Here is a 25,270-nt window from a genome sequence, read left to right as displayed (position 1 = left end):
TTGATTACTGGAATAGTTTTTAATGTTTTGACTTGTGTATTTGTCTGTAGACAAACTGCTTTTATTGTTAATACAACAAAATGATTCATTATTATTTATTTTGAATAAGTCTCAAAGTGTAGCATCCATGCTCTGCAGCCAAGTCTTACCCCAAATCTCCTGTCAATGAGGTTGATGGTCAGAACATCAAAGTCAGACTTTTTCTTGCTTGCATCTCTGCGCTCAACAATGTAGTTGGTAATCTCACTTCCTCCATTGTCTTCTGGAGCGTCCCAGGTCAGGTAGCACGAGTCTGCTTTGATGTCCGAGACCACGATGTTCCGTGGAGGAAGAGGACGGTCTGAAAATGCAGTGTTAAATTCATGTACAGCTCAGCAATTCGGGATGAAAAATAATGTTTAAACACTGCATATTTAATGTGAAACATTGAAAAAAATGCCGTGTTAAACACAAGCCATTAAAATTATACAAAAAAAACCTGACTTGGAAAATTTGTGGTCTTACCGAGGATCTCGACTTTGATGATCTGCTGAGCTTTCCCGTGGCAGTTTTCAGCAACCAGCTTGTAGCTGCCTTTGTCCTGCCTTATGGTTACTGGGATGGCAATCTTCGTCCTTAAGGTTGTCCGGTCCACCTGAAGATAAAACAACTTAATTTGTTGAGGATTTAACTATTTCTAAAATCCAGAGCGCTAAGGGTCAGAGATCGCTTCGTCCTCTGTAAAGCAGGATTTTGCTTTTATATTAACTGTGCCAATGATGAAACAGTAAAACAACATTCAACCAAATTACATGACAAATAGATATAAATGAACAACAGTGTGGCTTAAATTCATTCATCAGACAAAAGCAGGGAAAAGTAAACGAATAAGTAAATAAATCTGGGAACTTCTTCCTGTGAAACCAGTAGCTCCACTGAATAATAATCCCATCAAATTAAAACTAGTTCTGACCTCCTCAGTCTCCATTGTCATCTTCTCCTCATCAGTCTTCTCAATCACGACGTCATCCTTCATCCACTGCAGTGTCGGCAGAGGAAGTCCCCTCACTTCTGCTGGGATGTCGATGGCGGCGCCTTTCCTCACATTGATGGCGTTGCTCTTGATGAATTTCAAGATTGTAATGCTGGGAGCAACTTTGGCCAACAAAATTGGGAAATTGTGTCAAAATCTTTATCAGCCTGACAAAAGTAAAGTATCATCATAACCTTTAGGCCCTTTCACATCAGAGATGGCATGCGTTGCCCTGACTGCTAACTAAAGCCAACGGCCCAAAATGTGTGGGGCCTCTGCTTGGAAGTCTGTTTTTTGCAGCCGCTCTACGTGTACTATAAATGTGCCTGCTTATCATTTCAAAACATCTCTTTGACTTTATATCCTCTACGAGAGCTCGTGTTGTATTATGTTCAAATATTTCATAAAACATGTATCACTTATTCATAAAGAAGAAAGCTTTGTAACTATCCCGACTAGTGAAGAGTGTGTCCTTTCCTCCCGAGGTCCGCAGAGCTGTTGAAGGAATGACTTAAAGGCTCAAACTCAAACACGCACAGAATCTTTTCCTTCATATTGTGGTTGAACTTTGCGCAGCTATACGCTTTATTTCTATTGGTTTCGCGAAGGTATGTGAATGTGATAGGGCCTTAAGACTTTGAACATACTCTCATCATCCTGGATCTTGACGGTGATTCTTTTGGATGGATCTCCTTCTCCAACCTCGTTCACGGCTTTGACACGGAAGTCATACTCCTGGTTCTCCGACAGGTTCTCAATGGTTCCACAGCACTCAGTGAAGATCTTGCGGTTGGCCACTTCAAACTCGGTGCTGTCAGACCTCATCTTCTCCACATAGTATCCTCTGATGGGGCTGCCACCATCAGTGCGAGGAGGCTGCCAGGCCAGAGTGATGGTGTTCTTGCTTCTGTTGGTGTAGTGCAGTTTCTCTGGGGCAGATGGTGTACCTGCAACATTTTGAAAGAATTTAGCCATCACTGAAAAATTGGATCGTCAGGCCACTGAATTTTTCATCAGGCTTGATTAATGCCCTAAAGTGTGAGCTAACAGCAGCATCAAGACATATTTGGTAAGCTCACCTTTTGGATCCTCAGCTAAGATGGGACCCAGGTCTGCTGGAAGTCCATCACCATACTTGTTCCTGGCAATGACTCTGAAATCATACTCCTCGCCAGCCAGCAGGCCTTGGACATCACACTTGCAGGATGCAGTCTCAATGGGCTGGCGGAAAAGCTTCATATTGGCATCCTTCCTCAGCACCTCATAACCAATGATATCGCTGCCACCATTATCCACGGGGTCAGACCAGGTGAGGACGATGTTCTTCTTGGTAACTGTAACAGCCTTCAAGTCAACCACCGGCCCAGGAACATCTGCAGGAACCAGTAAAAATATTTCATGTGAACATAACAGTTTCTCTAAAATAAGAAGTATTTATCACATAATTAATATTTCAACAGTAAAGTCTGATCTGAAGTCAGTTCTATGGTTCCCTTCAAAGACCACAACATGCTTCTGGATTGCACAAAAAAATGCACATTTGTGTTGAGTTCAAAAAGCAAGTTTATTAGTCCTAAGATAATTGAATTTATGTAACACTAACCCATAACATCCACTCTTGTCTCGGCGGTCTTGCTCCCGCTGCTGTTGGTGCCGGTGATCTGGTACTTTCCGTGATCTGCCCTCACAGCCTTCTTGATGAACAATGTACTATTCTTCCCCACGGTCTCCACAATCATCCTCTCTTTGTCGATTTCAGCCTCATCTTTGGCCCATTTTACCTCCGGCTGGGGTCGACCACGGACCACAGCAGGAAGCCTCAGAGACTCGCCAGCCTTAATCATGACGCCGTTCTTCACAGAGTCATCGAAATCCACAACAGGAGATTCTGCAGGACACAAGCCGTTAATCAGAACTGGAAAGCCATCTGTTTTGTAAGGCACAGTTATAAACACTGTCCCACATTAAAAATGCATATGTAAAAGTGCGTCTTGCCCCTGTAATAGAACTTTTGGTACCTTGGGGCTCTTTGACAGTAACGGGTTCAGTAACACCAGGAGCTCCTGGGCCTGCGTCATTGACTGCAAGAACCCGGATATAATAATCTGCTCCCTCAGTGAGGCCGGTCACAGTGTACGTCAGCTCTTTACACCTGAACTCGGTGCTGCGGCTCCAGTCTTTCTCTCCGGCCAGAACCTGTGACAAGAACACAAGAGTTTGACCACCTCCACATCCACAGCCATGATTCTTAAGAAAGGACCCACAGTTGGAGATTTACTGATTATTAAACGTGTAATTCAGGGAGGTTACTTCACTGAGTTTTTCAGACCTTCTCAACGTGGTATCCCAGGATGTCTCCACCACCATTGTACAGCGGGGGCTTCCACGCCACAACAACAGAGTCCTTTCCGGTGTCCACGATCCACGGAATCGGTGGACCAGGAGGCACTGAGTGGAAGAGTGGAACAATGATAGGCTGCACGTGGTCTTTACTGTTACACAATCAAGTTCTTGCCTTCAGCAGCATATATGCAGTCTTTTCTATTTATGAGAAATGTGTCATTCATAATTTTGATAAAAAAGACTAAAAAAAGACTAAAATAACTTCTTGTCGATGAAGATTTAATAAAAAAAAGTTGCACGACAACTTTTGAAACATCTTTATCAGTCATAAGAATGTGTTACCTTTACTCATCTCAGGTGTGATAACTAGAAAGAAGTAGATCAAACCAAAAAATCTGATGCTACACTTAAGAAAATGTGAGCTTTCTCTTGGAAGTTCTCTTTTGGTATTGCACTTTTAAAAAACTCACGGATTTCATCCATCGCGACAATGCGATCGGTTGGATCACTGAAGGGCCCAGGGCCAGCCAGATTCTCAGCACAGACCCTGAAGATGTAGGTTAAGCCCTCCATCAGGCCAGTCACCTTCACCTCGAGAGAGTTGAGGAGGGCTCGGTTGACTCTGGTCCAGTGTTTGCTGTTCACCTCTTTCCTCTCGATCCAGTAACCCAGGATCGGGCTTCCATTGTCCTTTGGCTCATGCCAGGAGATGTGCGCGGTGCTTGCCGTCACCTCATGGACTCTGGGAGTGTTGGGAGCATCAGGAGGACCTGAGCACAAAGGAGAATATGGGTGACTTTATATTTAACGGTCTTTGCACATTTGATGAATACAGGGAAGAGATGTCTTCATTGTTACTTTCACAATATGGCCATAAGGTTGTGCCATATTGTGCCAGAGTCAAACAATGTTGCTGGTTGTATAAAGAAAAACAACTGCTTTAACAAATCATTTGTTTTAACAGAAACTAAAAGTCAGTCTATGTCAATCATGTTAAATTGTTTTCATATTTTTTAACTTCACTATAACATGTAATTGATGATTAAAAATTGAATTCATGAGTATTTTAAGGATGTATTTAACTTTTAGTATTTAAAAATGGGTAATGTAAAATATTGTCTGGATGCATGCTCAGTCATCCAGCTAGTAAATCCCTAAAGGCTGATTCTGTTCATCTGGATGTTTTCAGTGCGAGAAACATTTCATCATCATCAGGTGACTCCTTCAGTCTCAGCTAACTGCAGGTTTCAATCTTATAAACAGGACATTTGCACAATGACTGAAACCAGCACCACTGAATGAACAATGGACAGTTTATGATCATTAATATGCATTGACAATCGATCAACAACCACTGATCAATGGCCATGAGTACCATTCACAGAGAGTTGGGGAATGGCTGGATGGGCCTGGAAGTCCAGCAGTTCATCTAAACAAAAGGCACTTGTACTTAAACGGACATGGATGTGTTTACCATACCATGAAACAGTAAGAGAAGGTACGACCTCCCTCATGACCCTAGGATGTGTTAGTATGCCAGAACACTCTGGAAGGCACGCAGAGTCTTTGCAGCCTACTGAGGATCAGACCTCTATCATTATGCAATCGATTATATACCCCTAAGCATATATGATTATATATTTCTAAGCATAAATGACAATCCAACAATATAAACCTACGAGTTTGCTTTTGGAACTGTGTCTTCATTCCACCTGTTTCACATACAAGGGTCAGTTCTACAGGCAGAAACATGGGTGTGCCATGGGCTCCCCAGTTTCACCCATCGTGGCCAATTTGTACATGGAAAAAGTGGAAAAGAGGGCGTTGCTATCCTACCCTGGATCACCACCAGGTCATTGGTTCAGGTATGTGGATGACACCTGGGTGAAAATCAAATCTCAAATTCACCAGGGAGGATATGAAAAGTGGCAGGTGAGCCTTCTTAGACTGTGAGATTTTTTACATACTGTATAGATGCTTATTTTCATATGTGACATAGAACATGTTTTAAAGAAATACCAGTAACTGGAGTAATTCAGACATTTTTGCATCTATTAATAAATGCAAATTATTCTTACAAAATATAAAGAATCAATTTTAAGAAATTTGTGTATTTTTTATATTTTGAAAATCCAAAATACATTATTTTGACACCGTTAAATTACCACTAAATTACATAAAAAAGAAGGTATAATTACTTTTGAAGTTTGTTTTGTTTTTACAGCTGATTGTTATTGTTATCAGTCTTTATTATTTTTATGCTTTTACTCACTGAACTGGTTCTTGGCAACGAGTGGTTCGGAGATGCACGGTGGACCACAGCCATACTTGTTTTCAGCAGTGACTCTGAAGATGTACTCCTTCCCTTCGATGAGCTTGGTGACGGGGCAGCTGGTGCCCTTCAGGGTAGAAGTGACGGTAATCCAGCCAATCTCGTCCTTCTTGTTGTCTTTCTTCTCCAGAATGTAGTTCAGGATCTCGCTGCCACCATCATCCTCAGGAGGCTCCCAGTTACAGATGACCGACGTGTTCCTGATCTCATCAAAGGTGAAGTTAATCGGAGCACCAGGTTTGTCTGCAATACAAGACAGTAAAGCCAATGTTTAATCTCAACGGCATTTTGGAAATGAATAATTGTTTAACTCTGCTAGCGGCTCTATAGTGAACATGTTTGCCTAATCAAGATTGTTGAGGTTTTCCCTTTGATTTTGTCTCTTTACCTGAAAAGTGGTTTGAGCCGACTGTTGTAAAGAATTGGTTCTATAAGAAAAAAATCTGAACTGAACTCAATTTCTGAATCAAACTTGGGAGAAGAAAGAATCCCAGGTAGGCTTATGTCAGAAACACTGTATATGTGGATCCATCTGCTGTTGTGCATATAATGGAGAAGCTCAAAGACACTTTTAATTGTGTGAATATACCAGTTATGAAATATAATCATGTGGCCTCCAGTTAATTGGTAAACTTTATTACCTAGGACGTTGACGACGCAGGAAGCGGTGGCAACACCATGTGTGTTTTCCACCTTGATAGTGAAGCTGCCGTGATCGGATCTGACGGCATCACGGATCATCAGTGCAGATTGTCCCTTCTTGGTCTGGTCTATACCCAGACGCTCACGCAGGGGAGTCACAAACTCCTCCTCTGGTTCTGGAACCTGTAGCAAGAAATCAGAAAGGTTGAAACACTTGAAACATTCAGGACTTTCAGATGTCTCAGTGAAGACACAAACCTTGGCTTTGGTCTTCTTCTTCTTGATAACAGGAATGAACTTCTTGGTGGGCTCTTTGGTGACATCCTCATCATTTCTCAGCCAGGTGACTTTGGGATATGGGGAGCCAGAGATGTAGGCATCAATGCAGATTTCCTCACCTTTCTTGATGCAGAGCCCAGATTGAACACGGGCATGCAGGGTGACCTTGGGTTTTTCTGCAAGGAATGAACGATTTTGACATGTTAGCTCTAACATAAATACACATTTACTCGTGACAGTTACTGATGTCAGCGCATTTGACTTTCACACACCAACAGGGTCTGCAGCCTTGATGGGCTGTGAGCTGCGTGACGGTTCGCTGACTCCAGCAGCATTCTCAGCTCTGACCCTGAACTGGTACTCCATGTCCTCCTTTAGGCCCATCACCACGTAGGAGAAACCAGGAACCAGGCTTGGTGTGACCCTCTCGTAGCGGTCGCCGTCCTTCTCGATCTTCTCTATGATGTAGCCCTGGATGGGACAGCCGCCATCGTAGTCTGGAGCCTTCCAGGTGACTGTGATGGACTTGGACGTTGGGTCATGAGCCTCCACTTGGATGGGTGGGTCTGGTTTCTCTGTGCAATCAATATTAACAACAGAGTCAGTGTCTGATGTTATGATGTTCCAGTTGTGTATGCCTCATAATTTAGGAGTTACACTTGATCTGCTTGGACCCCCTGTCAGTTGTCCTGTATTAGAATCACCTGACTACCAACTAAATCAGTCCTCATTTTTGTATTGATGGGACAGTACGTTTATGAAGATCATTTCATTTTCAGTCCACTCCAATGTTCTTTTCCCTTGCAGCATACTTTGGAAAGTATTTATGTGCTTTTTCAGACTAGACTTTCTAGACAGACCAGACTTTTTCTGAAATGGTAATGTTAATTGCTCAAAGCAATAAAACAGATTTTAGTTGTTGAACATAAAATGAAACTTACGTTTTATTTCCTCTATAATGACCGGGTTTTGTAACTCCAGATATTCTCCCGCTCCAACCTTGTTGACAGCTTTCACCCTGAAGTAGTACTCACAGTTGACAAAGAGATCTTTGACAGTACTTGTTAGGACATTTTCTCCCGACATAACGGGCATGTAAGTCTTTTTGGATGCTTCACGGCGCTCCAGGGTATAGCTGACAATGGGGGTGCCGCCATCATCCTCTGGAGCTTCCCAGCTGACCTTGCAGCTGTTCTTGGTGACGTCACTGGAGGTGATAGTTTTACACTGACCAGGGAGTCCTACACGGTTTGGGAAAGAAGCAAAACTGTTTAAGAAGATTACTGCAGAGTGTCTGTGTCTGATTAAAAAAGAAATAGTGAGTCTGCATGAGGACTTTTAGACTAAGAATGGATCTAAATCCGAACTTGAAAATTGTTGGTGGTAAACTTTAAATTTGGTTTACAGAGGACACCATTGCTGAACGGCATATTAACAGCGTTATATGTTCTAAGCATCGAATCGCCTTACCGATGACTTTGACATTGACGGTTCCAGTGGCAGTTCCCAGACTGTTTTCCAGAGTGATGGCATAGGCGCCAGCATCATCACGGGTGCACTTGAGCAGCTCCAGGTGGGCGCTGTTCATCTCCACTGTCAAGGAGAGCCGGTCACCGGCCTTACACTCCACAGTGTCCTTCTGCCAAACCATCTTGGGTGTCGGGATTGCCCTGTAGGGAACATTGAGGTGCAGCTTCTCACCTTCAACCACTATCACGTCCTTTGCTTCCAAATCCATGGTTGGAGCACCTTGTGAGAAGAACACAGGATTATTACTTAGATTTGTATTATCGGTGCTTTAAGTTCTAAATTTGAATTCCGTCCTTGCTTACAGTCAGGATCTTTGGTGGCGACCTTATCAGATACATCAGAGGGATCACTGACTCCAACAGAGTTGATGGCCCGAACCCTAATGACATACTTTTTCTCAGGTTTGATTCCATCATCTATCCTGAACTTTAGCTCCTTGATGGGTCTGCTGTTGACCCTGAGCCACTTTAGTTCTGGACGGGCTTCTGCCACCTCCACATGGTACCCAGTGACTGGACAACCCCCGTCCTTGACTGGAGGCTTCCAGGTGACATTGATGTGCTCCCTGCTGGCATCAGGGATGACCACTTCAAGTGGAGGTGATGGTGCACCTGGAGAGGAAGGAGGTTTCATGCATTTATCTGCAGAAAGTCAACAACTTTTTGTCTTTATTTTATTATTGTTGGGGTTATTTTGGGGGGATATCCCTGCTTAAATACACTGAGCACCAAAAGAATAAAGAAATCCAGTTAAAAGTATCTTACTGGTTGGATCTTCAATGGTGAGAATCACGGTGGGTTCACTTGGATCTCCAACTCCAGCCTCGTTCTCAGCTCTGACCTGGAACTGCACTTCTGAACCTTCATCAACATCCGTTACCTTGAACTGAGTCTTTCTGTCTGGAGTTTTGCAGCACTTCAGCCAGCGAGTTCCCACCTTTTCTTTCTTCTCAATCACATACCTGTTCGGCAGATGGTGTTTGTCAAGTACAGCTTTGGAACAGTATGAGATAAACTATGTCTTTTGTCTCAATTTAGAGTTCTCTTACTGAAAGCCTGAATGCTAAGAAGGTCGCAGCTTTATGGAAAAAACCCACCAAAAAGCACACTTACGTCAGTGTCCTATAATTGTTCTCGTCTAGTGTCACTTGACTGAATGGCTTTACAGCAGTTTGTCTTACTTTGTTATTGGTCTTCCACCATCGCTATTGGGAGGTTCCCACTTCAGCTCCACATGTCTCTTGGTGACTTCCACCACCGTCAGTGCATAAGGAGGTCCAGGAGTTGCTGGAGAAAAAGTGAAAAGCATTCACATGTAGTTCCTTGGGTTTCACAAAGAAGTAAATTAAAAGGGGAAGACCAATGCTGACTTAAAAGACAGAAAACTCACTAAAAGTGTCCTTGGCAAGAACGGCATCCTCCAGCTCACAAAATTCACCCATCCCAACGGCATTCTCTGCAGCAACCCGGAACACATACAGCGATCCTTCGTTGAGAGGGGTAACCGTATACTTCTGTTCCTTGACGGTGGTGTCGACAGTCTGCCACGCCTTCCGCCTCACGTCCCTCTTTTCAACCACGTAGTTGGTGATGGGTGAGCCGCCATCACTGCTGGGAGGCTGCCACTTTAGGTCTGCGTTAATTTTGGTGATGTTTGCCACCTCCAGCCACTGAGGGGCTGATGGAGGATCTATTGAAGCAAACACAAAGACTTTTACTTTAAAAAATTAAATTCAAGGTCGTATGGTTTTCCAAATGAAAACAACTCTTGATAGCTTATATTTTATAGTCTATAACCTCTACGGAAGTCATTTGCTGCCCACTGCTCACACTGGTATCAACTTACAGAGTCTCTCCTTGCAGACCACGGGGTCACTGGGCTCACTGGGTTCGCTCTCACCAGCCTTATTGACGGCCCTGACTCTGAAAGAGTATTCTTGCTTTTCTATTAGGCCCTTCAGCTGATGCTCAGTCTGAGGAACATCCTCTGCAATCTTGATCCATTCCTCGCTTCCAGCCTTCTGGAACTCAATGATGTAGCCTTCAATCTTAGCCCCACCATCGTGCTCTGGACGAGTCCATCCTAACAGGGCTGAGGTCTTGGCAATGTCCCTGATGACAGGTTTACCAGGAGCCCATGGAGGATCTGAAGAAGAGTTATATGAATACTTTTATTTCCTGATCTTTGTGCTGTGCTTTACAATAAGGAAATTATAATCTTGATACCACAACATCTGACTCAGCCTAAGTAGATTGACTGACATGTGACATACCAATAGGATCTTTGATGAGGATGGGATCAGTCTCTGCACTTGGGTTTCCAGGTCCAGCTAGATTTTCAGCCAGAACACGGAAGCGGTACTTCTTCTTGGCGGTTAGACCCTTTACCCTGCAGCCCAAAATTCAAAGTTAGAAACATACTTGACAAAAAAATGGTTCACACTGTCACTTGTACCTTCAGGTACTTAGTTACCTGAATGTTGTGTCCGTGATGGGCAGTTTGTTACATCTGATCCACTTGTCACTCTCCGGATCTAACTTCTCAATCCAGTATCCAGTGATGGGGCTACCGCCATCCTCGTCAGGCTCTAACCAGGTCAGAGTGACAGCGTCCTTGGCGATGTCAGAGGGAGTGGTTCTGGTTGGAGGACCCGGAGGATCTGAAACAGATGAAAAATAAGAGGATTTATCTACGGTTCACCTGCATAGGCTGGAAATAAATCACCGGAGAGTAGTATAAAACAACGTACCGAAGGAATACTTGGCAGTGATTGGCACATGCTCTGCAGGTTCACCAATACCATACTGGTTCTCAGCACTGACCCTGAAAATGTACTCTTTCAATGCTGTGAGCTTGGTGGCCTTGAAGGTGGTGTGCTTCACCGTGGCTGACAGCTTGACCCACTCCTCCTTATCAGTCTGACGACTTTCCACAATGTAGTTGGTGATGGGAGACCCGCCATCATCTCTGGGTGGGTTCCAGGCCAGGACGCAGGATTCGTTGGTGATTTCAGAGATATCTAAAGCAGCTGGAGGGCCCGGTTTATCTAAAGAGGAGGGGCCAAAATTAAAATCATGTGAAACAAGTTAATGGTTAATAAGTTAATAAGACATCTGGAGGTGCCACAACTCCTTAGCAGGCTCGGCGATATAAGATAACCCTATAAAATGGTCTGACCAGTATGTTATGCTAAGATTATTTTCATATCTTTAATCAAAAAAGGAGATGCTTTTCCCATTTTCTGACTAACCTAAAATCACCTGGTAGCATGAAAATCCTATAACTCTAAGGAACTATAGGATTTCTACAGTAAAGGAAGTTTACTTTTGTGTTTTCATTGCCGTCACAGCTATCATTTGTCTTCTACGATAAGAAATCAGCTTTTGTACCCAGGATGTTGACATCAATAGTGGCAGTGGCACGTCCACAGGCATTGACTGCCTCAATAATGTACGTGGCGGTGTCTCCTCTGGTGGTGTTGTCAATGGAAACCTTTGAGTGTCCTGGCTGGGTGTCGATAGTAATGCGGTTATCAGCCCGCAGGACCACGTCTGCTTTGGTCCACTTCACCCGGGGATCGGGCTTCCCTTTCACATCTGCAGGAAGCTCAATTTTGGTGCCAGCTCTGGTGGTTAAACCAGCCAGCAACTTCACATCGAGCTGGATCTCAGGAGGTTCTGTAGGAGTTTTTAAACATAGTCACAGTAGTCCCAACCTCATTACTGTTTTTCATTTCAATTTGTGCTTATATAAATATATTTTAATTTCAGTTTCCCCTCAATAAATCACAACTGTGCAATACTTAATTTTACATGCAATAACCCAAACTGTAAATACATAACACCATTTATTTATGTATTTAATTCCTTTTTTTCCCCAGATTTGTATATTTGTACATTAAATATATATATTTTTTCTAAATACTGTTCATGTGTATATAGTGCTGCAAAACTGTGTCACTGTATAGTGACAATAAAGGCACTCTACTCTAGGCAGATATATGCCATACTGCATTTTATTTGACTGAACTAATTCTGCTTATTTAAGCCAGTTAGTTATAAAATGGTTCTGCTTTAACAAATGAATTTCCCAACTTTTGGAGAAATGAAATGTAGCTTATATTATATGATCACAACTATGCCTGAAACCTTGATGGTAATATCCTTAAAATCCATACATTCTCACTTATTCCTTTATTTGTATTTGTCATAAGAAAGTTTTGCTCCTGTATCACTGAGAGATGCTGCACATTTCTGAGTGAGTCTGCAGAATCTATTGCAAAAATAAATTATAATGCTGCACTTTTTGTGCAGTATGTGGCTACAGCGTCATGTGACTGTCTGGAAGAGCACAACCAGTCCTACCCTTAGCGTCCACAGCTTGGATCTCATCGGTAGCCCTGCAAGGTCGGCTGGCTCCCAGCTTGTTAAAAGCTCTGACTCTGTAGGCGTACCACTGGCCCTCGACCAGGCCGGTAACCTGGAACCTGTGAGTTCAAATCATATAATATATCCAGCTGTACCAAAATAAAGACAGGACACTAATAACGTGTGGCCCAAAAAACTTAACCGGCAGTTACAAGTTCTTAAGTCTTACTTGAGTTCAGGGATGGGATCACCGCAGGGTTCCCACTTGTCAGTACCACGCTGGCACTTGTCCACCACATAGCCTTTAATATGGGCACCACCATCATATTTTGGAGGCTCCCAGGACAGGAAAATGGTCTTGGCACTCTTATCGCGCCACTTAAGGTTCTCAGGTGGATCAGGTACAGCTGCAGGAGCAAATACATGAATGTCAAACAGGTGAGATTCTAGTTATCTGTCAGTTTCTCCACTCAAAGACAATTAATTTCACATGAAGTGTAAAAACACTCACTTGCAGGAGAAGAGACATTGATGGGCTCATCAATGTAGGCTGGCTCTCCAGGTCCACACTTGTTGCATGCAGAGACGCTGAACAGATACTCCTTTCCTTCAATCACGTCTGTTACCGTGTGCTCCAGGTCAAGGATGCCAGCAGCCACCTGGAAAAATGTCACTGTCACTGCTGAGCAAATAAACTCAGACCTGGGTAGACTTCTGGATCTGTGAACATTATTTCACACTGTGGAAGTGATGTTTTCTGTTTTTAAAAATAAAAAAGTCAACATGTCACGCGCCATGTTTGAACCAGGCCCTGAAACCTAATCACACTGCTGCTGGTCAGCATCGATTATCACAAACACATGATTGCCGTTCTTAACAATAATAACAATAACTTTATTTATAAAGCACTTTCAAACAAAGTGCTGTACAGCTATTTGAAAATAAAGAGATAAATAAATAAAAGTGATACATAGCAATACAAGTTAAAAACAATAAAAGTTAAAAATGATAAACATTTAAAAAACTAAATGGCATAGAATTAAGACATGTAGGATAGGCTTTAACTTCAACTTAGCTTTAAAAACCTCCACAGAGCATGCCTGCCTAATATCTTGAGGGAGGTTGTTCCACAAAAATGGGGCACGAAAAGAAATAGTCTGTTTTCTGGATCTAGGAACCTTTAGAAGGCCAGAGTCCTGAGATCGGAGAGCACGAGATGGAACATAAAGGTGCAAAAGATCAGAGAGGTATGAAGGTGCCAAACCAGTGAAAGCCTTGTAGGTGAGCAGCAGGACCTTAAAATCTGCTCGAACCTGACAAGGTAGCCAATGAAGGGATTTCAGTACAGGGGTAATGTGCTCAAATTTTCCAGTTTTAGTTCAAATGCGAGCAGCTGCATTTTGCACCATCTGTAAACCTCTAAAACCTTTCTTTGGTAGCTCAGAAAGGAGTTGCACATTCATGTATTATTTTTAGAAGGCAGTTACTTTTTCACATAAAACCAGGTAATTCACTCAGTTTACATTTTGTGATGAGCTGAAATATTTTTATTCTGTACATTTCCAAACATGACATTACTGAAATGAGGTGAAAGTACCTTGGCCCATGTCTTGCGAGAAACTTCTCTCTTCTCAATCTGATAGTGTGTCACTGGACTTCCTCCATCGTGTTCAGGTGCCTCCCACATCAGGTGGACATGGTGACGGGTCACTTCAGCCACTTTGAAGTCCTTCGGAGCACTGGGGCATGCTGGGAAAATAAGATGAAAAAGACTTCCATCAGTTTTCTTCTTTTGGGTTTGTTTCTAGATGATTTTGGGGGTAACAGACGTCTCTGTACCACAATAAAATGAGCTGTCTATTAAAATAACCACCATCATTGCTAAACTTGATCACATGGTCATGGGTTCTTACCGATGACGTTGACATCAATATCTCCAGAGACAGAGGATACGTCGTTCTCCAGCTGCAGGGTGTAGATGCCTTTGTCCGGACGAACACTAGGAGATATCGTCAGCTCTGTGTACGTAGGCTTCGTCACCATGGAGACACGCTCATCTGCTGGGGTCAGCTCCTTCTCGCCAAAGGTCCACTTGGCCACAGGGGTCGGGTATCCAGTAATGGGAACTCTAACTGTTAGAGGCTGAGGAACAATCACCTCCAGGCCTTTCCTGAAACCACTCAGGTCAAAGGTTGGACCAACTGCAAAGAGAGAAAGATTTGGTTGTGAAAGCACACTGCCATCCAGTGAACTACTTGGATTTATAAAGAAAAAGTGTTTTTGGTTAAGTTTATGCTTGTTGTACGCACCATGAGGATCATCGGCAAGCAGTGGTCCCAGCTGCTCGGCTGGATCGGAGACACCAGCGGCATTCTCAGCGCAAACTCTGTAGAGGTACTTCTGACCAGGTTTTAGTCCAGACACCTGAAGAAAACAACAAAACAATCCAGACCAGGAAGAAAAATGTAACTGCGCTGAGGTCAAATCAGAATAAAGGTAGACTCTTCAGGTTAGCTGCATACCCGGTAGGAGAGGTCAGGACACAGTCTGGCGTTGCAGCGGAGCCACTTGTCAGAGCCGTCCTCACATTTCTCAATGATGTATCCTGTAATCATGCTGCCACCATTGTTTACGGGCGTCTCCCAGGTCAACGTGACTGCCGTCTTGATTTGGTCACTAAAGTTCAGGTTCAGAGGTGGGCTCGGCCTCTCTGTGGCCACAAGACAGGAGCAAAATCAGACTGTTTGATATTTCTAAACAGGATTTAGATATAAACATTGAAAGTGAGCTCACCGATGGGATCCATGATCTTGACGGGGTTGGTGGCAGCACTGGGCCTGCCGATGCCAGCCTTGTTCTCTGCTCGGACTCTAAAGATGTACTCCTTGTTCTCCACCACGTCGTTCAGCATAGCCAAGCGGTCATCGGCAGCACAGACTAAGGCTGCCTCCCACTTAACAGATGTTCTGTCACGGAGCTCAATCACATAAGCAGTGATCTCAGAGCCACCGTCAAACTTGGGGGGCTCCCAAGTGATGGTGGCACCAAACTTGTTCACTGACTCTACTGCAACATTTTCAGGAGCATCTGGAACATCTAAAGTTCGAAAACAAAAATGTGACGGACATGATTAGGACGACAGTGTGGAGATGGGGTTAGGATTAGTGGAGCGGGGATCTCGGGGTGTTGCTTACCAAACTTGTTTTTGGCCTGAACGGCATCTTCGGTTGCAACAGTGGGTCCGCTGCCAACTCTGTTTCGAGCACAGACTCTGAAGAGGTAAAAGGATTCCTTCTGCAGGCCACTGACGCAGTACTCTGGAGTGTCAGCACGATCTGTAGCCACAGTCCAGGTCTTGCGCTTCACATCCCGTCTTTCTACAACATAGGCGATAATCTTGCTGCCACCGTCATTCTCAGGTTCCTCCCAGGCCAAACTCACCTCGCCATCAACAGTGTCAACCACTCTCAGGTTCTTGATGGGTCCCGGTACATCTGGAAAACCACCAGGACAACACTCAGAAACTCTGGTGATATCCTCAGACAGAGGACTGAGCAGTTATCTGATCACATGACTCTAATTTACTCTCCAGACTCACCAATCACGTCCAGGTTGATAAAGGCTTCACCCTCACCATGCTTGTTCTTAATTACCACCTTGTACCGGCCCTGGTCCTCCTTGGCAGGGCTCTTCAGGCGGTACTCGGTCTTGTCCAAAGAGGTGTCAATATTCTGGACAGGAAGACTGGTGCCCTCAAAAAACCACTCAGCATCAGCACGAGGGTACGCGTCGTAAGGCACAGTCATGACAAAGGGTTTACCGGCATCTGTCACCAGGTTCTGGTCGGTGGTTTTAATCTTTGGAACAGCTGCAGGAGAGACAGAGGACAAATTTGTACTGTTTAATTCGCCCTGCATAACACAGAGCAGTCCGAACTGGTGAATATTATCTTAAAATAAAACTGCTTGTTATGCTTTGCATCTATATCTATATTCCCCAAACAAAAAGATTTGTTTGTTTACAACTTTCTAAAAAGTTGTCTGTTAAATCAGTGATTTCTTTAACATTTCTTGAAATGCCTTTCACTTCCTGTTTTCATGTGAAGTTGACTCACCTGCCAGCTCCAGCTTGGCTCGGGCATCCTTGTCTTTGGCCACGATCCTGTACTCTCCCTGATCCCTGGGTCTAATTTCACAGACCTGCAGTCTGTGGACTTTACCCTCGCTGATCATCTGGTATTTGTCTCCCTGGACGATGATCATGTTGTTCCTCATCCACTTCACCTCCACCCTGTCTTTGTTGAGCTCCACCTCAAACACGATGTCTGAACCTGGAGGTTCGAACACGTCCCGAGGTGGTCTGATGATTTCCACTGGGGTCTCTGCGGAACATAAAAACACATCTCACAAGAAGATTCGTCGAATAAATCTTTGCTTTTGAAGACAAAAAGGAACAAATATCTCACCTTCAACAAAGAGCCTCGCTCTCGTCCTCCTCTCATCCATACCACAGGCGTATTCACACTCGTCATCAGGCCTGCACACCTTGATGATCAGTCTGCACGTCTTTCCTTCTTTTTCCATTTGATATCTGTAAAAACACAACAAACATCAGGAACTTGGTACAGTCAGGTGTATGATACTATAAGACTTAGATAATAGCATCAGTTGTGTAATTTTGCCTCTGTACACCACTGCACTTTATTTTAAATTAAAGGTAACACAAGGTCCCAGATGCTATAGGCTTTTGTAATCCTCTTTCCGTCATGACCTCGTATCCCAAATTTTAACTTTCTGAATATTTTCTTGGTTGAAGTTTTTAGCATGTGATTTATGTTCCTTTGGATCGAAACAACAGCAGACGCAGATCTGTCATACCTGGGGCCCGCTCGAATCTCGCGTCCTTCCCTGTACCACTTGACGGCAGCCTTCTCCTTGCTCAGCTTGCAAGTGAACTCTGCATCCTCGAACTCTGTAATGGTCTGGTCTTTGAGCTGTGCCGTGAAGTCTGTGGGTGCCTCGCTAATGATCAGCTCAGCTGCACATTTGTCATCTCCGACCACGGCCGTGTACTCGCCCTCGTCTTCCATGATGCAGTCCTTAATGGTCAGGCTGTGCTTCAGGCCATCGGCTCTGTAGACGATGCGTTTGCTGAGCGTCACCTCCTGACCAGCCTTCAGCCACCTCACCGTCGCCCCGGGCCTGTTCACCTTACAGACGAAGCTGATGGTCTTCTTCTCCTGAGTCTCATTGTCCTCGATGGGCTCCAAGAACCTCAGTTTCTCCTCTGTGGAGGACCAAATGATTTCAAGGTGAACGTAAAGAAACAAAGGAGGACGTGCAACAAAGTCACTGAGCAAGAAATGGCTGCTTTAGATCAAACGTACTGATACTCTTTGAGGAAACAGAACTTTAGTTATTCTGAATTCTTAAGATGAGAGTGAATCATTTGAATTTCACCGTTTTTTTTTAGCTTTCTTTGCTTTATAACAAAGCTGACACATCCATCTGTCTTTCAAAGTCACGTCTGTGATTACTGAGAACAGGTTTAGGACATTGAGCTGCCAAAAAGAACCATGCTACACTATTAAACATAATGGAGACAGCAGTTGTATAAACTCCTAAATATGTTTCAACATTACTGTGAGCCAAATACAGATAATAAAATAAGGCTCTGTGTACAGTAGAGTCACAAGAACAACTAAAAACGGCATTTTAATCTGACTGCTGAGCTCAGCACTCAGGAAACATGCAAACTCTCTTTTTTCTGGTGGAAACTGGACCTGGTTTCATTAAAGAGTCAAATCTAGCCTGTAACTTCAATCAAATACTGTTACTGCCCACATTACTTACCTGCCACTTTAGCGCTGGCAGTGCACTTGGCGTGCTCTCCTCTGTGATTGGTCAGGCTAACGGTATAGACGGCCTCGTCAGCCTTTTGGGCGTCTCTGATCCTCAGAGAGAAGACGTTGTCCCTTTGAGCCATCATGTACTTGCTGCTCTCAAAAATGGTCTCTTCATTCTTCAGCCACTTGGCCTTCGCTCCTTCCGTGTTTGCCTCGCAGTTAAACACGATCTCGCCTGCCTCCTTCACCTCTGTGTCTTTGATCGGAGTTATGATCCTCAGTTTTTCTGGAATAGAATTCAAACTTAACAAAACCAAACTTGCTTTCTGAAATCTCTGTAATAAGATATGACAAAGAAAATAAGTGCCTTACCGATCACTAGCAGATCTGCCACGGCTTTAACAGTGCCAATGTGTGCAGTGTAGCCTCCCTCGTCCTTCAGCTCACAGCTTTTCACAATAAGAGCTCTTCGTTTTCCTTCACTGATGATGCTGTACTTGTCTCCAGCTTCTATCTCTTTGTCTCCTCTGAACCATTTTACTTCGTAGGTGTCTTTGGAGACAGAGCAGGAGAACTCTGCCTTCTCGCCCTCCACCACTTCCTGGTTCTGAGGCCGGGCGATGAACTCAGCTGCCAGTTCTGGAAAGGAGAAGAAGATGGAGTTAAAGTTTGGTGGATTAGTGGATTTCTCCAAGTTCTTTGCTTTGGTCTTCAGATTGCTTTAGAAATCATTACAAAGAAAATACTTTAGAAAGATAATGACTCAGGCAGGTAACTGGTGACTTCAGTTTCTTCTATAAAATCAAAAGGTAAGCAATGTTTTTTACCGTTGAGTTTGAGTGTGGCAGATGTCCTGACAGTGGGACTCAGCCTACAGTTGTAATCGCCAGCGTCCTCCATCCTCAGGTCCCGGATGATCAGGATCCTCTTGCGTCCGTCAGTCTGTTGTTCATAGCGACCTCCCTCCGGGAGCTCCTCGTCCCCACGATACCAGGTAACCTCAGCACCAGCCTTCGACACTTCGCAGATCATCTTCACAGTGTTCGTCTCTGTTCCCTCCACGTTGGACAGGTTCTTTGTAAACCTGGCTGCCTCCTCTGAAGGAAACACGAGCACCAGGAGTTAATTTACAGAGAAATATCCATCTATTATTTCATACAGGTCAAGCCTAAAATCAGAATCTTATGTTTATAGTTTTTACAAGAATATTTCTTCAGCAGACAAATTTCCTGTAATGGTTAGAAAACAGTGTCTAGGAGCCGCAACACAACAGTTGAACATCATCAACTACTGATGTACGGGGCTCAAGAGTGATCATGGCTCAAGAGTTGGCAGTTTGTCTTGTAATCGGAAGGTTGCCGGTTCGAGCCCCAGCTTGGACCGTCTCGGTCATTGTGTCCTTGGGCAAGACACTTCACCCGTTACCTACTGGTGGTGGTCAGAGGGCCCGGTGGCGCCAGTGTCCGGCAGCCTCGCCTCTGTCAGTGCACCCCAGGGAGGCTGTGGCTACAATGTAGCCATCACCAGTGTGTGAATGTGAGAGTGAATGGGTGAATGATTGAATGTAGTGTAAAGCGCTTTGGGGTCCTTAGGGACTGAGTAAAGTGCTATACAAATACAGGCCATTTACCTTTTACTAGTGGTGCAACGGATCAAAAATCTCACGGTTCGGATCGGATCAGCAAAAAAAGAAAAAAAGACAAAATTTTAACATTTATTTATTAACTTATTTAAGTATTTTTTGCCTAGTTATCGCTGAACTGTCCCAGGCATCTTCTGTTGCCCAACTACAAATGGGTGGACCTCCAGGTCAACGGAAAGCTACGTGACCGTGACCGCTCATTATATCACAGCGGAGTGGTAGATACAAAGCCCTGTACTGCCCTATACTGCACCTTAATTTGTTTTTATATAATTGCGTGGAATGAGTCTTGAGTTGAATGTTTTTACTTTAAACTTTTCGTGCTTATACATGCCTGGGTACGATCTTGTCACTGAAGTGGACGCGCAACGGGATATCATAGCGGGGCTCAAGCACGTTCATCATAGTTTAAACCCCTTGTTTTGCACAACGGAATACGGCCTCCCGTCTGCAGCTAAACACCCCAGTAGCGTTTGTAATAGCTTTAGCCCGGTCGGATTGGGCAGCAAAGGGCTGCTTAAATGCCGCAAACTCCTCTGCTCATCCACTTGGACCGCTAGCGCTGGCCATAACTATCGCTTGACAGACTGACCACGCGCACCATACACATACTTTTTTTTCGAATCTTCGGATCACGTGCGTGCCGAACCGTGGAGTGGGATCGGTTCGGATTACGGCTCAACCGTGATCCGTTGCACCACTACCATTTACCATCATCAGTGAATGATATTTTATTTTCCAGCAGAACAAACATCTGTGGCTGACATGAATAAAAACTTCACTGAGTGAACCGACATTTTTTTTCTCATTGGAAGATCGGTGAAACTGGAAATTCAACATGAATCAAACACATGAAATAGATGAATAATGTTCCTCACCGATGACGGTGAGCATGCCAGAGGTCTTGGAGGTTCTCGCATCACATTCGTACTCGGCCTCGTCATCAAACACAGACTTGTGAATGATAAGGATTCTCTGGACTCCCTTGGCGATGATCTCGTACTTCTTTCCTTTCCTGATCTCACCACCGTCCTTGAACCAGCGAACCTTGAAAATGGCGACACAAGGGTTAGTCAAGAGCGTGAGAGTGGTTTCAGTCTGATCGACAGGACAGCAGCGACTGTTTTCATCCTGCTGAGCTCACCTTGGCAGACTCTCGAGAAACTTCACATTCAAACTTGGCAGACTCCTTCTCTCTGACCTCAACATCCTGCAGAGGCTTTGTAAACTCAACATACGGAGCTGTGCATGGAAAAGACCACAGCATGACCACAGTTATGCTTTACACTATGATTCAGATTCATATTTTAGATTATTGTAATGTTCAGCTGGAGATGTGAGAACATATTTGAATGATTAAAGCCTGGTTAAGGTCCTTACGTGTAACTTCCAGGAAACAAGAAGTCTTGAAGTCTTTGGCATCACACGTGTACAACTTGGCATCTTCAGGAGAGCAGTCGTGAATGATCAGAGCTCTCTTGCGTCCGTCCACGATGGTGTCGTACTTCTTGGTCTTTCTGAGCTCCTGTCCCTCCCTGAACCATCGTACCTCAGCATTCTCACGGGAAACCTCACACTCCAGAGTAGCTGTGGCTTCCTCCTCCACCGTCTGATCCTCCAGAGGCTTTGTGAACTCAACTGGTGGCTCTAAATATACAGAGAGACAGACGTGGTTAACAGGTGATAACCACAGCCTCATGTTAGAAATGCTTTGTCCTAGATCCTCAGAGCCCGGTCTGAGCGAGTGCCGTACCTCTGACGATAAGCTGAGCCTGAGTCTGGAAGTCCTTGGCGGTTAGTTTGACCTCGCCGGCCTCCGACAGGTTCACATCACGGACAGTCAAAGTGTGAACTCGGCCCGCCACCCGAGTCTTCACCTGTAGAAACCGAAAACGAACCGACCGTTACATTTACACACGAACACGAGCTGAACGCGTTACCACGAACACAGATACAGGACGGTCAGTTAAATAATCATTAGAAATAATAATTACACTTATTCTGGTTTTTTTAACAGGTGGTGAGTCTGAGTGATAAATGAATAACTCTGAGTGTCAAACTGATGTAATCAGGGTAAAATACACCATTTTTATTTTTATTGTCCACAAACTTTCAGCCTTGATTCACTTTGAGAAGCTGCATCATAATAAAATATTTAAGAATTTTCTGCAGATGTGTTTTATAAATGAGTGAAAAACTTTGGTCATCTCTCTGTCATTGGCCCCTCTATTGTAGAGATATGCAATGCCTCTCTTTTAACAGGTGTGGTTCCTAGGTTCTGTAAGCATGCTGTTGTTGAGCCAATATTAAAAAAGAGCAGTTTGGATCCAACTCAGCTTAAGAATTATAGGCCTATCTCTAAGCTTCCATTATTATCAAAAATTCTGGAAAAAGTAGTTGCAGATCAACTTACTGCGTTTTTAGAAAAACATGAAATTTATGACAAATTTCAGTCAGGTTTCCGTAAAAGTCATTCAACAGAAACCGAATTACTTAAAGTCTCTAGTGACATTATGATGTCAGCTGACTCCGGAGCATCCTCAGTCATGGTTTTGTTGGACTTGACATCTGTCTTTGACACCATTGACCATACCATCCTGATTAACAGGCTCCGGGACATAGTCGGTGTCTCCGGTCTTGCTCTGGAGTGGTTTCGGTCGTACCTCTCCAACAGATCTTTTAGTGTTTTTGCGAATCGGTTTATGTCACATTCTAAGGATCTGACATGTGGGGTACCGCAGGGTTCAGTTCTGGGTCCTATTCTTTTTCTTTTGTACATGTTACCTCTAGGACTTATAATTAGGCAGTTCCCTGAGGTGTCTTATCACCTCTATGCTGATGATATTCAGCTCTATTGCTCTTTTAAGCCGATGGAAGTCCATAAACTGTCCTCTTTAATTAATTGTTTAGCTTCCATTGAACAGTGGCTTGGTGACAACTACTTACAGTTGAACTCTGAGAAGTCAGAAACATTAATTATTGCCCCCGACAACCAGATATCTCTAATCAAACAGCATCTTGGTTCTCTTGGCTCATCTGTTCACCTGAGCCTCAGATACCTTGGTGTGATCTTTGATTCTGCCATGTCCCTAGAACAACACTCTCGCCAGTTGATTAGGAATTGCCTTTTTCAGCTAAGAAACATCTCCAAACTGCGAACTTTGCTGTCTAAATCTGAGTTAGAAATGGTTATTCATGCTTTTATTTCATCTCGCTTAGATTATTGTAACAGCCTTTTTCTTTGTTTGAGCAAAAGGAATCTTGACCGTCTCCAGTTAGTCCAGAATGCTGCTGCAAGGCTTTTAACCAAGACACGAAAAAGAGAGCACATTACACATTACAGTTATTTAAGTATAACTGAAGTGACTTTCAGAGCAGCCCGATGTGCTACCAGACTTCCATGATGGGGAGGATAACGGATGTAGTGTTCTCTTTCAGGCAGGGGGACAGTGGAGGGTGTAGTGAAGGATATGGGCGTAATGAACGTAAGTTCATTACACTGGCTTCCTGTACATTTTAGAATTCATTTTAAAATCTTGGTACTGACTTTTAAAGCTTTGAATTGTGATGCCCCTGCCTACATTTCTGATCTTTTAGAATCCCACACTCCCTCTCGCAGCCTGAGATCTTCTAATCAAAGGCTGTTGGTCGTCCCACGAACTCGTTTTAAGACCAGAGGTGATAGATCTTTTAGAGCGGTGGCCCCCAGGTTGTGGAATGCTCTCCCTCCATCTTTACGTTGCCTTGATTGTATTTATTCTTTTAAAAAGCAGCTTAAGACTCATTTATTTAGATTGGCTTTAGATTTGTGCTGTATGTTTGATTATTAATGTATTTTATGTATTTCTGTTTTATATTACTGTGAAGCACTTTGTGGTTTTTATCCTGTGAAAAGTGCTATATAAATAAATTGATTTGATTTGATTTGATATCAACAGAATCCATTTCACTTTACTTATTTATTATTCAGCGGATCGAGAAGCAGAAATAAGAAGAACTGCTCTCTTTTTCACACACAGTGGTGATCAGGCAGGTTTTTGTGATTAGGCTGTTTTTTCCACTTTAACCTCATTTTGATGAATGAATTAAACTCCTGTTTTTAAATAAATAAAACTCATCTGTGATGTTTAATTAATAATTAAGCTTTATTAATTCATTATTCAGGTTCAGACACTCACCTGCTAAAAAACACTTTTCAAAAATGTATCTCCAAAAATAAAAAAATCTGAAAAAACATCATTATTAATTCAAGCATGTACACATGTAATACTTTTAAAAACTACCAGAAACAACTCGGGTTTCTGTGGAAACACACAAAATGATCTCGACCTGCAGAGAAACGTTTGTTTGAGGTATTTAATAGAGATGAATGAATCTGAGGTCTTTGTGCATATAAGGCCGTGGTGACACTCGAGGGTCAGAGTTATAGATAAGAGCCGCATGTTTATCTCCGGGATATTTTTAGCTGCAGCCTTTGCAGACACAGAGAAACATCAAACATCACAAAAACAACTTGTCCTCATCTGGAAAACAAAACTCGTGTCTTTTCTTCATAATCCAAACTGGGATTCAGATTATGAAATTCTTTTAAAACTCAGCATTGTTGGTCAGAGACAGGAACAAATCAGAGCCTGGCGACCATAAACGTGTCCTGATGACGATGATTTAAAATCAGATGTGTGACAGAATCAGCAAAGGTCTGTTTGTGCCTGAAGAAAAACTGTTTCCACTAAAAGGTCCCATCTCACATTTTCTTTAAATCACATTAAAAAAGTTTTGTATGCTTGTTTTACTGGATTCACACTAATTTTCTTTATTTCTGTTGTCCCATTTCTTTTCCTTCTTCTTTTGTGGTAGACTAGAAGTTTTATGAGTGAGCGAATTCTTCGAGAGAAACATTTTGTTAAAAAGGAGGAAAAGCTCTGTGAGGGCTTTCACGTAAAACTCCGGGGTTTCTCCAGTGTGGAGCGAGTTACAGGACAGGCAGGCGCTGCTGTGGTCAGACTCACCCGGTCACTGGCCTCCATCCTCTGCCCTCCCAGGAACCACTCCACTGCGATGCCCTCGTACGACAGCTCGCACTCAAAGATGGCCGTCTCTCCAGCTGTCACCGTCACGTCCTTCAGAGGATGGATCAGCGTGATGGACCGAGCTGAGGGTAAAGACATGGTTAGCTCCTTCAACAAATAAACTGGCGTGCACTTGCTGGAAATGCTGTGGTCTGGTTTGTGTTTCAGGTTACTGCTCCTCCAATCAGAGAGCAGCCTGCCAGGGCCTT

At 43.6% G+C, this 25,270-nt stretch overlaps 1 protein-coding gene across 1 annotated transcript in view; it reads right to left on the bottom strand.

Annotated features, from left to right (window-relative positions):
* ttn.1 (titin, tandem duplicate 1) overlaps positions 1–25,270 on the bottom strand; it is a 169,836-nt gene that overhangs the window by 70,247 nt on the left and 74,319 nt on the right. Inside the window, exons 103-147 of the mRNA XM_025903492.1 lie at positions 25,002–25,144; positions 21,746–21,869; positions 21,373–21,639; positions 21,137–21,234; positions 20,871–21,039; positions 19,178–19,447; positions 18,723–18,989; positions 18,358–18,636; positions 17,383–17,791; positions 16,971–17,095; positions 16,620–16,886; positions 16,104–16,373; positions 15,700–15,999; positions 15,299–15,601; positions 15,028–15,215; positions 14,815–14,929; positions 14,419–14,706; positions 14,103–14,254; positions 13,017–13,164; positions 12,735–12,912; positions 12,503–12,624; positions 11,528–11,815; positions 10,888–11,184; positions 10,611–10,797; positions 10,411–10,526; positions 9,984–10,283; positions 9,528–9,827; positions 9,319–9,424; positions 8,903–9,099; positions 8,441–8,749; positions 8,079–8,357; positions 7,550–7,849; positions 6,881–7,183; positions 6,588–6,784; positions 6,329–6,512; positions 5,628–5,930; positions 3,826–4,125; positions 3,342–3,460; positions 3,031–3,208; positions 2,616–2,900; positions 2,092–2,385; positions 1,660–1,959; positions 953–1,134; positions 505–634; positions 150–340 (exon numbers count right to left, since the gene is read on the bottom strand). Of these exons, the coding sequence (XP_025759277.1) occupies positions 150–340; positions 505–634; positions 953–1,134; positions 1,660–1,959; positions 2,092–2,385; positions 2,616–2,900; positions 3,031–3,208; positions 3,342–3,460; positions 3,826–4,125; positions 5,628–5,930; positions 6,329–6,512; positions 6,588–6,784; positions 6,881–7,183; positions 7,550–7,849; positions 8,079–8,357; positions 8,441–8,749; positions 8,903–9,099; positions 9,319–9,424; positions 9,528–9,827; positions 9,984–10,283; positions 10,411–10,526; positions 10,611–10,797; positions 10,888–11,184; positions 11,528–11,815; positions 12,503–12,624; positions 12,735–12,912; positions 13,017–13,164; positions 14,103–14,254; positions 14,419–14,706; positions 14,815–14,929; positions 15,028–15,215; positions 15,299–15,601; positions 15,700–15,999; positions 16,104–16,373; positions 16,620–16,886; positions 16,971–17,095; positions 17,383–17,791; positions 18,358–18,636; positions 18,723–18,989; positions 19,178–19,447; positions 20,871–21,039; positions 21,137–21,234; positions 21,373–21,639; positions 21,746–21,869; positions 25,002–25,144 (10,127 nt within the window). The remainder of the gene's footprint in view (positions 1–149; positions 341–504; positions 635–952; positions 1,135–1,659; positions 1,960–2,091; positions 2,386–2,615; positions 2,901–3,030; positions 3,209–3,341; positions 3,461–3,825; positions 4,126–5,627; positions 5,931–6,328; positions 6,513–6,587; positions 6,785–6,880; positions 7,184–7,549; positions 7,850–8,078; positions 8,358–8,440; positions 8,750–8,902; positions 9,100–9,318; positions 9,425–9,527; positions 9,828–9,983; positions 10,284–10,410; positions 10,527–10,610; positions 10,798–10,887; positions 11,185–11,527; positions 11,816–12,502; positions 12,625–12,734; positions 12,913–13,016; positions 13,165–14,102; positions 14,255–14,418; positions 14,707–14,814; positions 14,930–15,027; positions 15,216–15,298; positions 15,602–15,699; positions 16,000–16,103; positions 16,374–16,619; positions 16,887–16,970; positions 17,096–17,382; positions 17,792–18,357; positions 18,637–18,722; positions 18,990–19,177; positions 19,448–20,870; positions 21,040–21,136; positions 21,235–21,372; positions 21,640–21,745; positions 21,870–25,001; positions 25,145–25,270) is intronic.

Source organism: Oreochromis niloticus, linkage group LG16 (genome assembly GCF_001858045.2).
Source record: "Oreochromis niloticus isolate F11D_XX linkage group LG16, O_niloticus_UMD_NMBU, whole genome shotgun sequence".
NCBI lineage: Eukaryota > Metazoa > Chordata > Actinopteri > Cichliformes > Cichlidae > Oreochromis > Oreochromis niloticus.
Note: the sequence above shows the minus strand (reverse complement) of the source record. Positions and strands in the feature narration are given on the sequence as shown.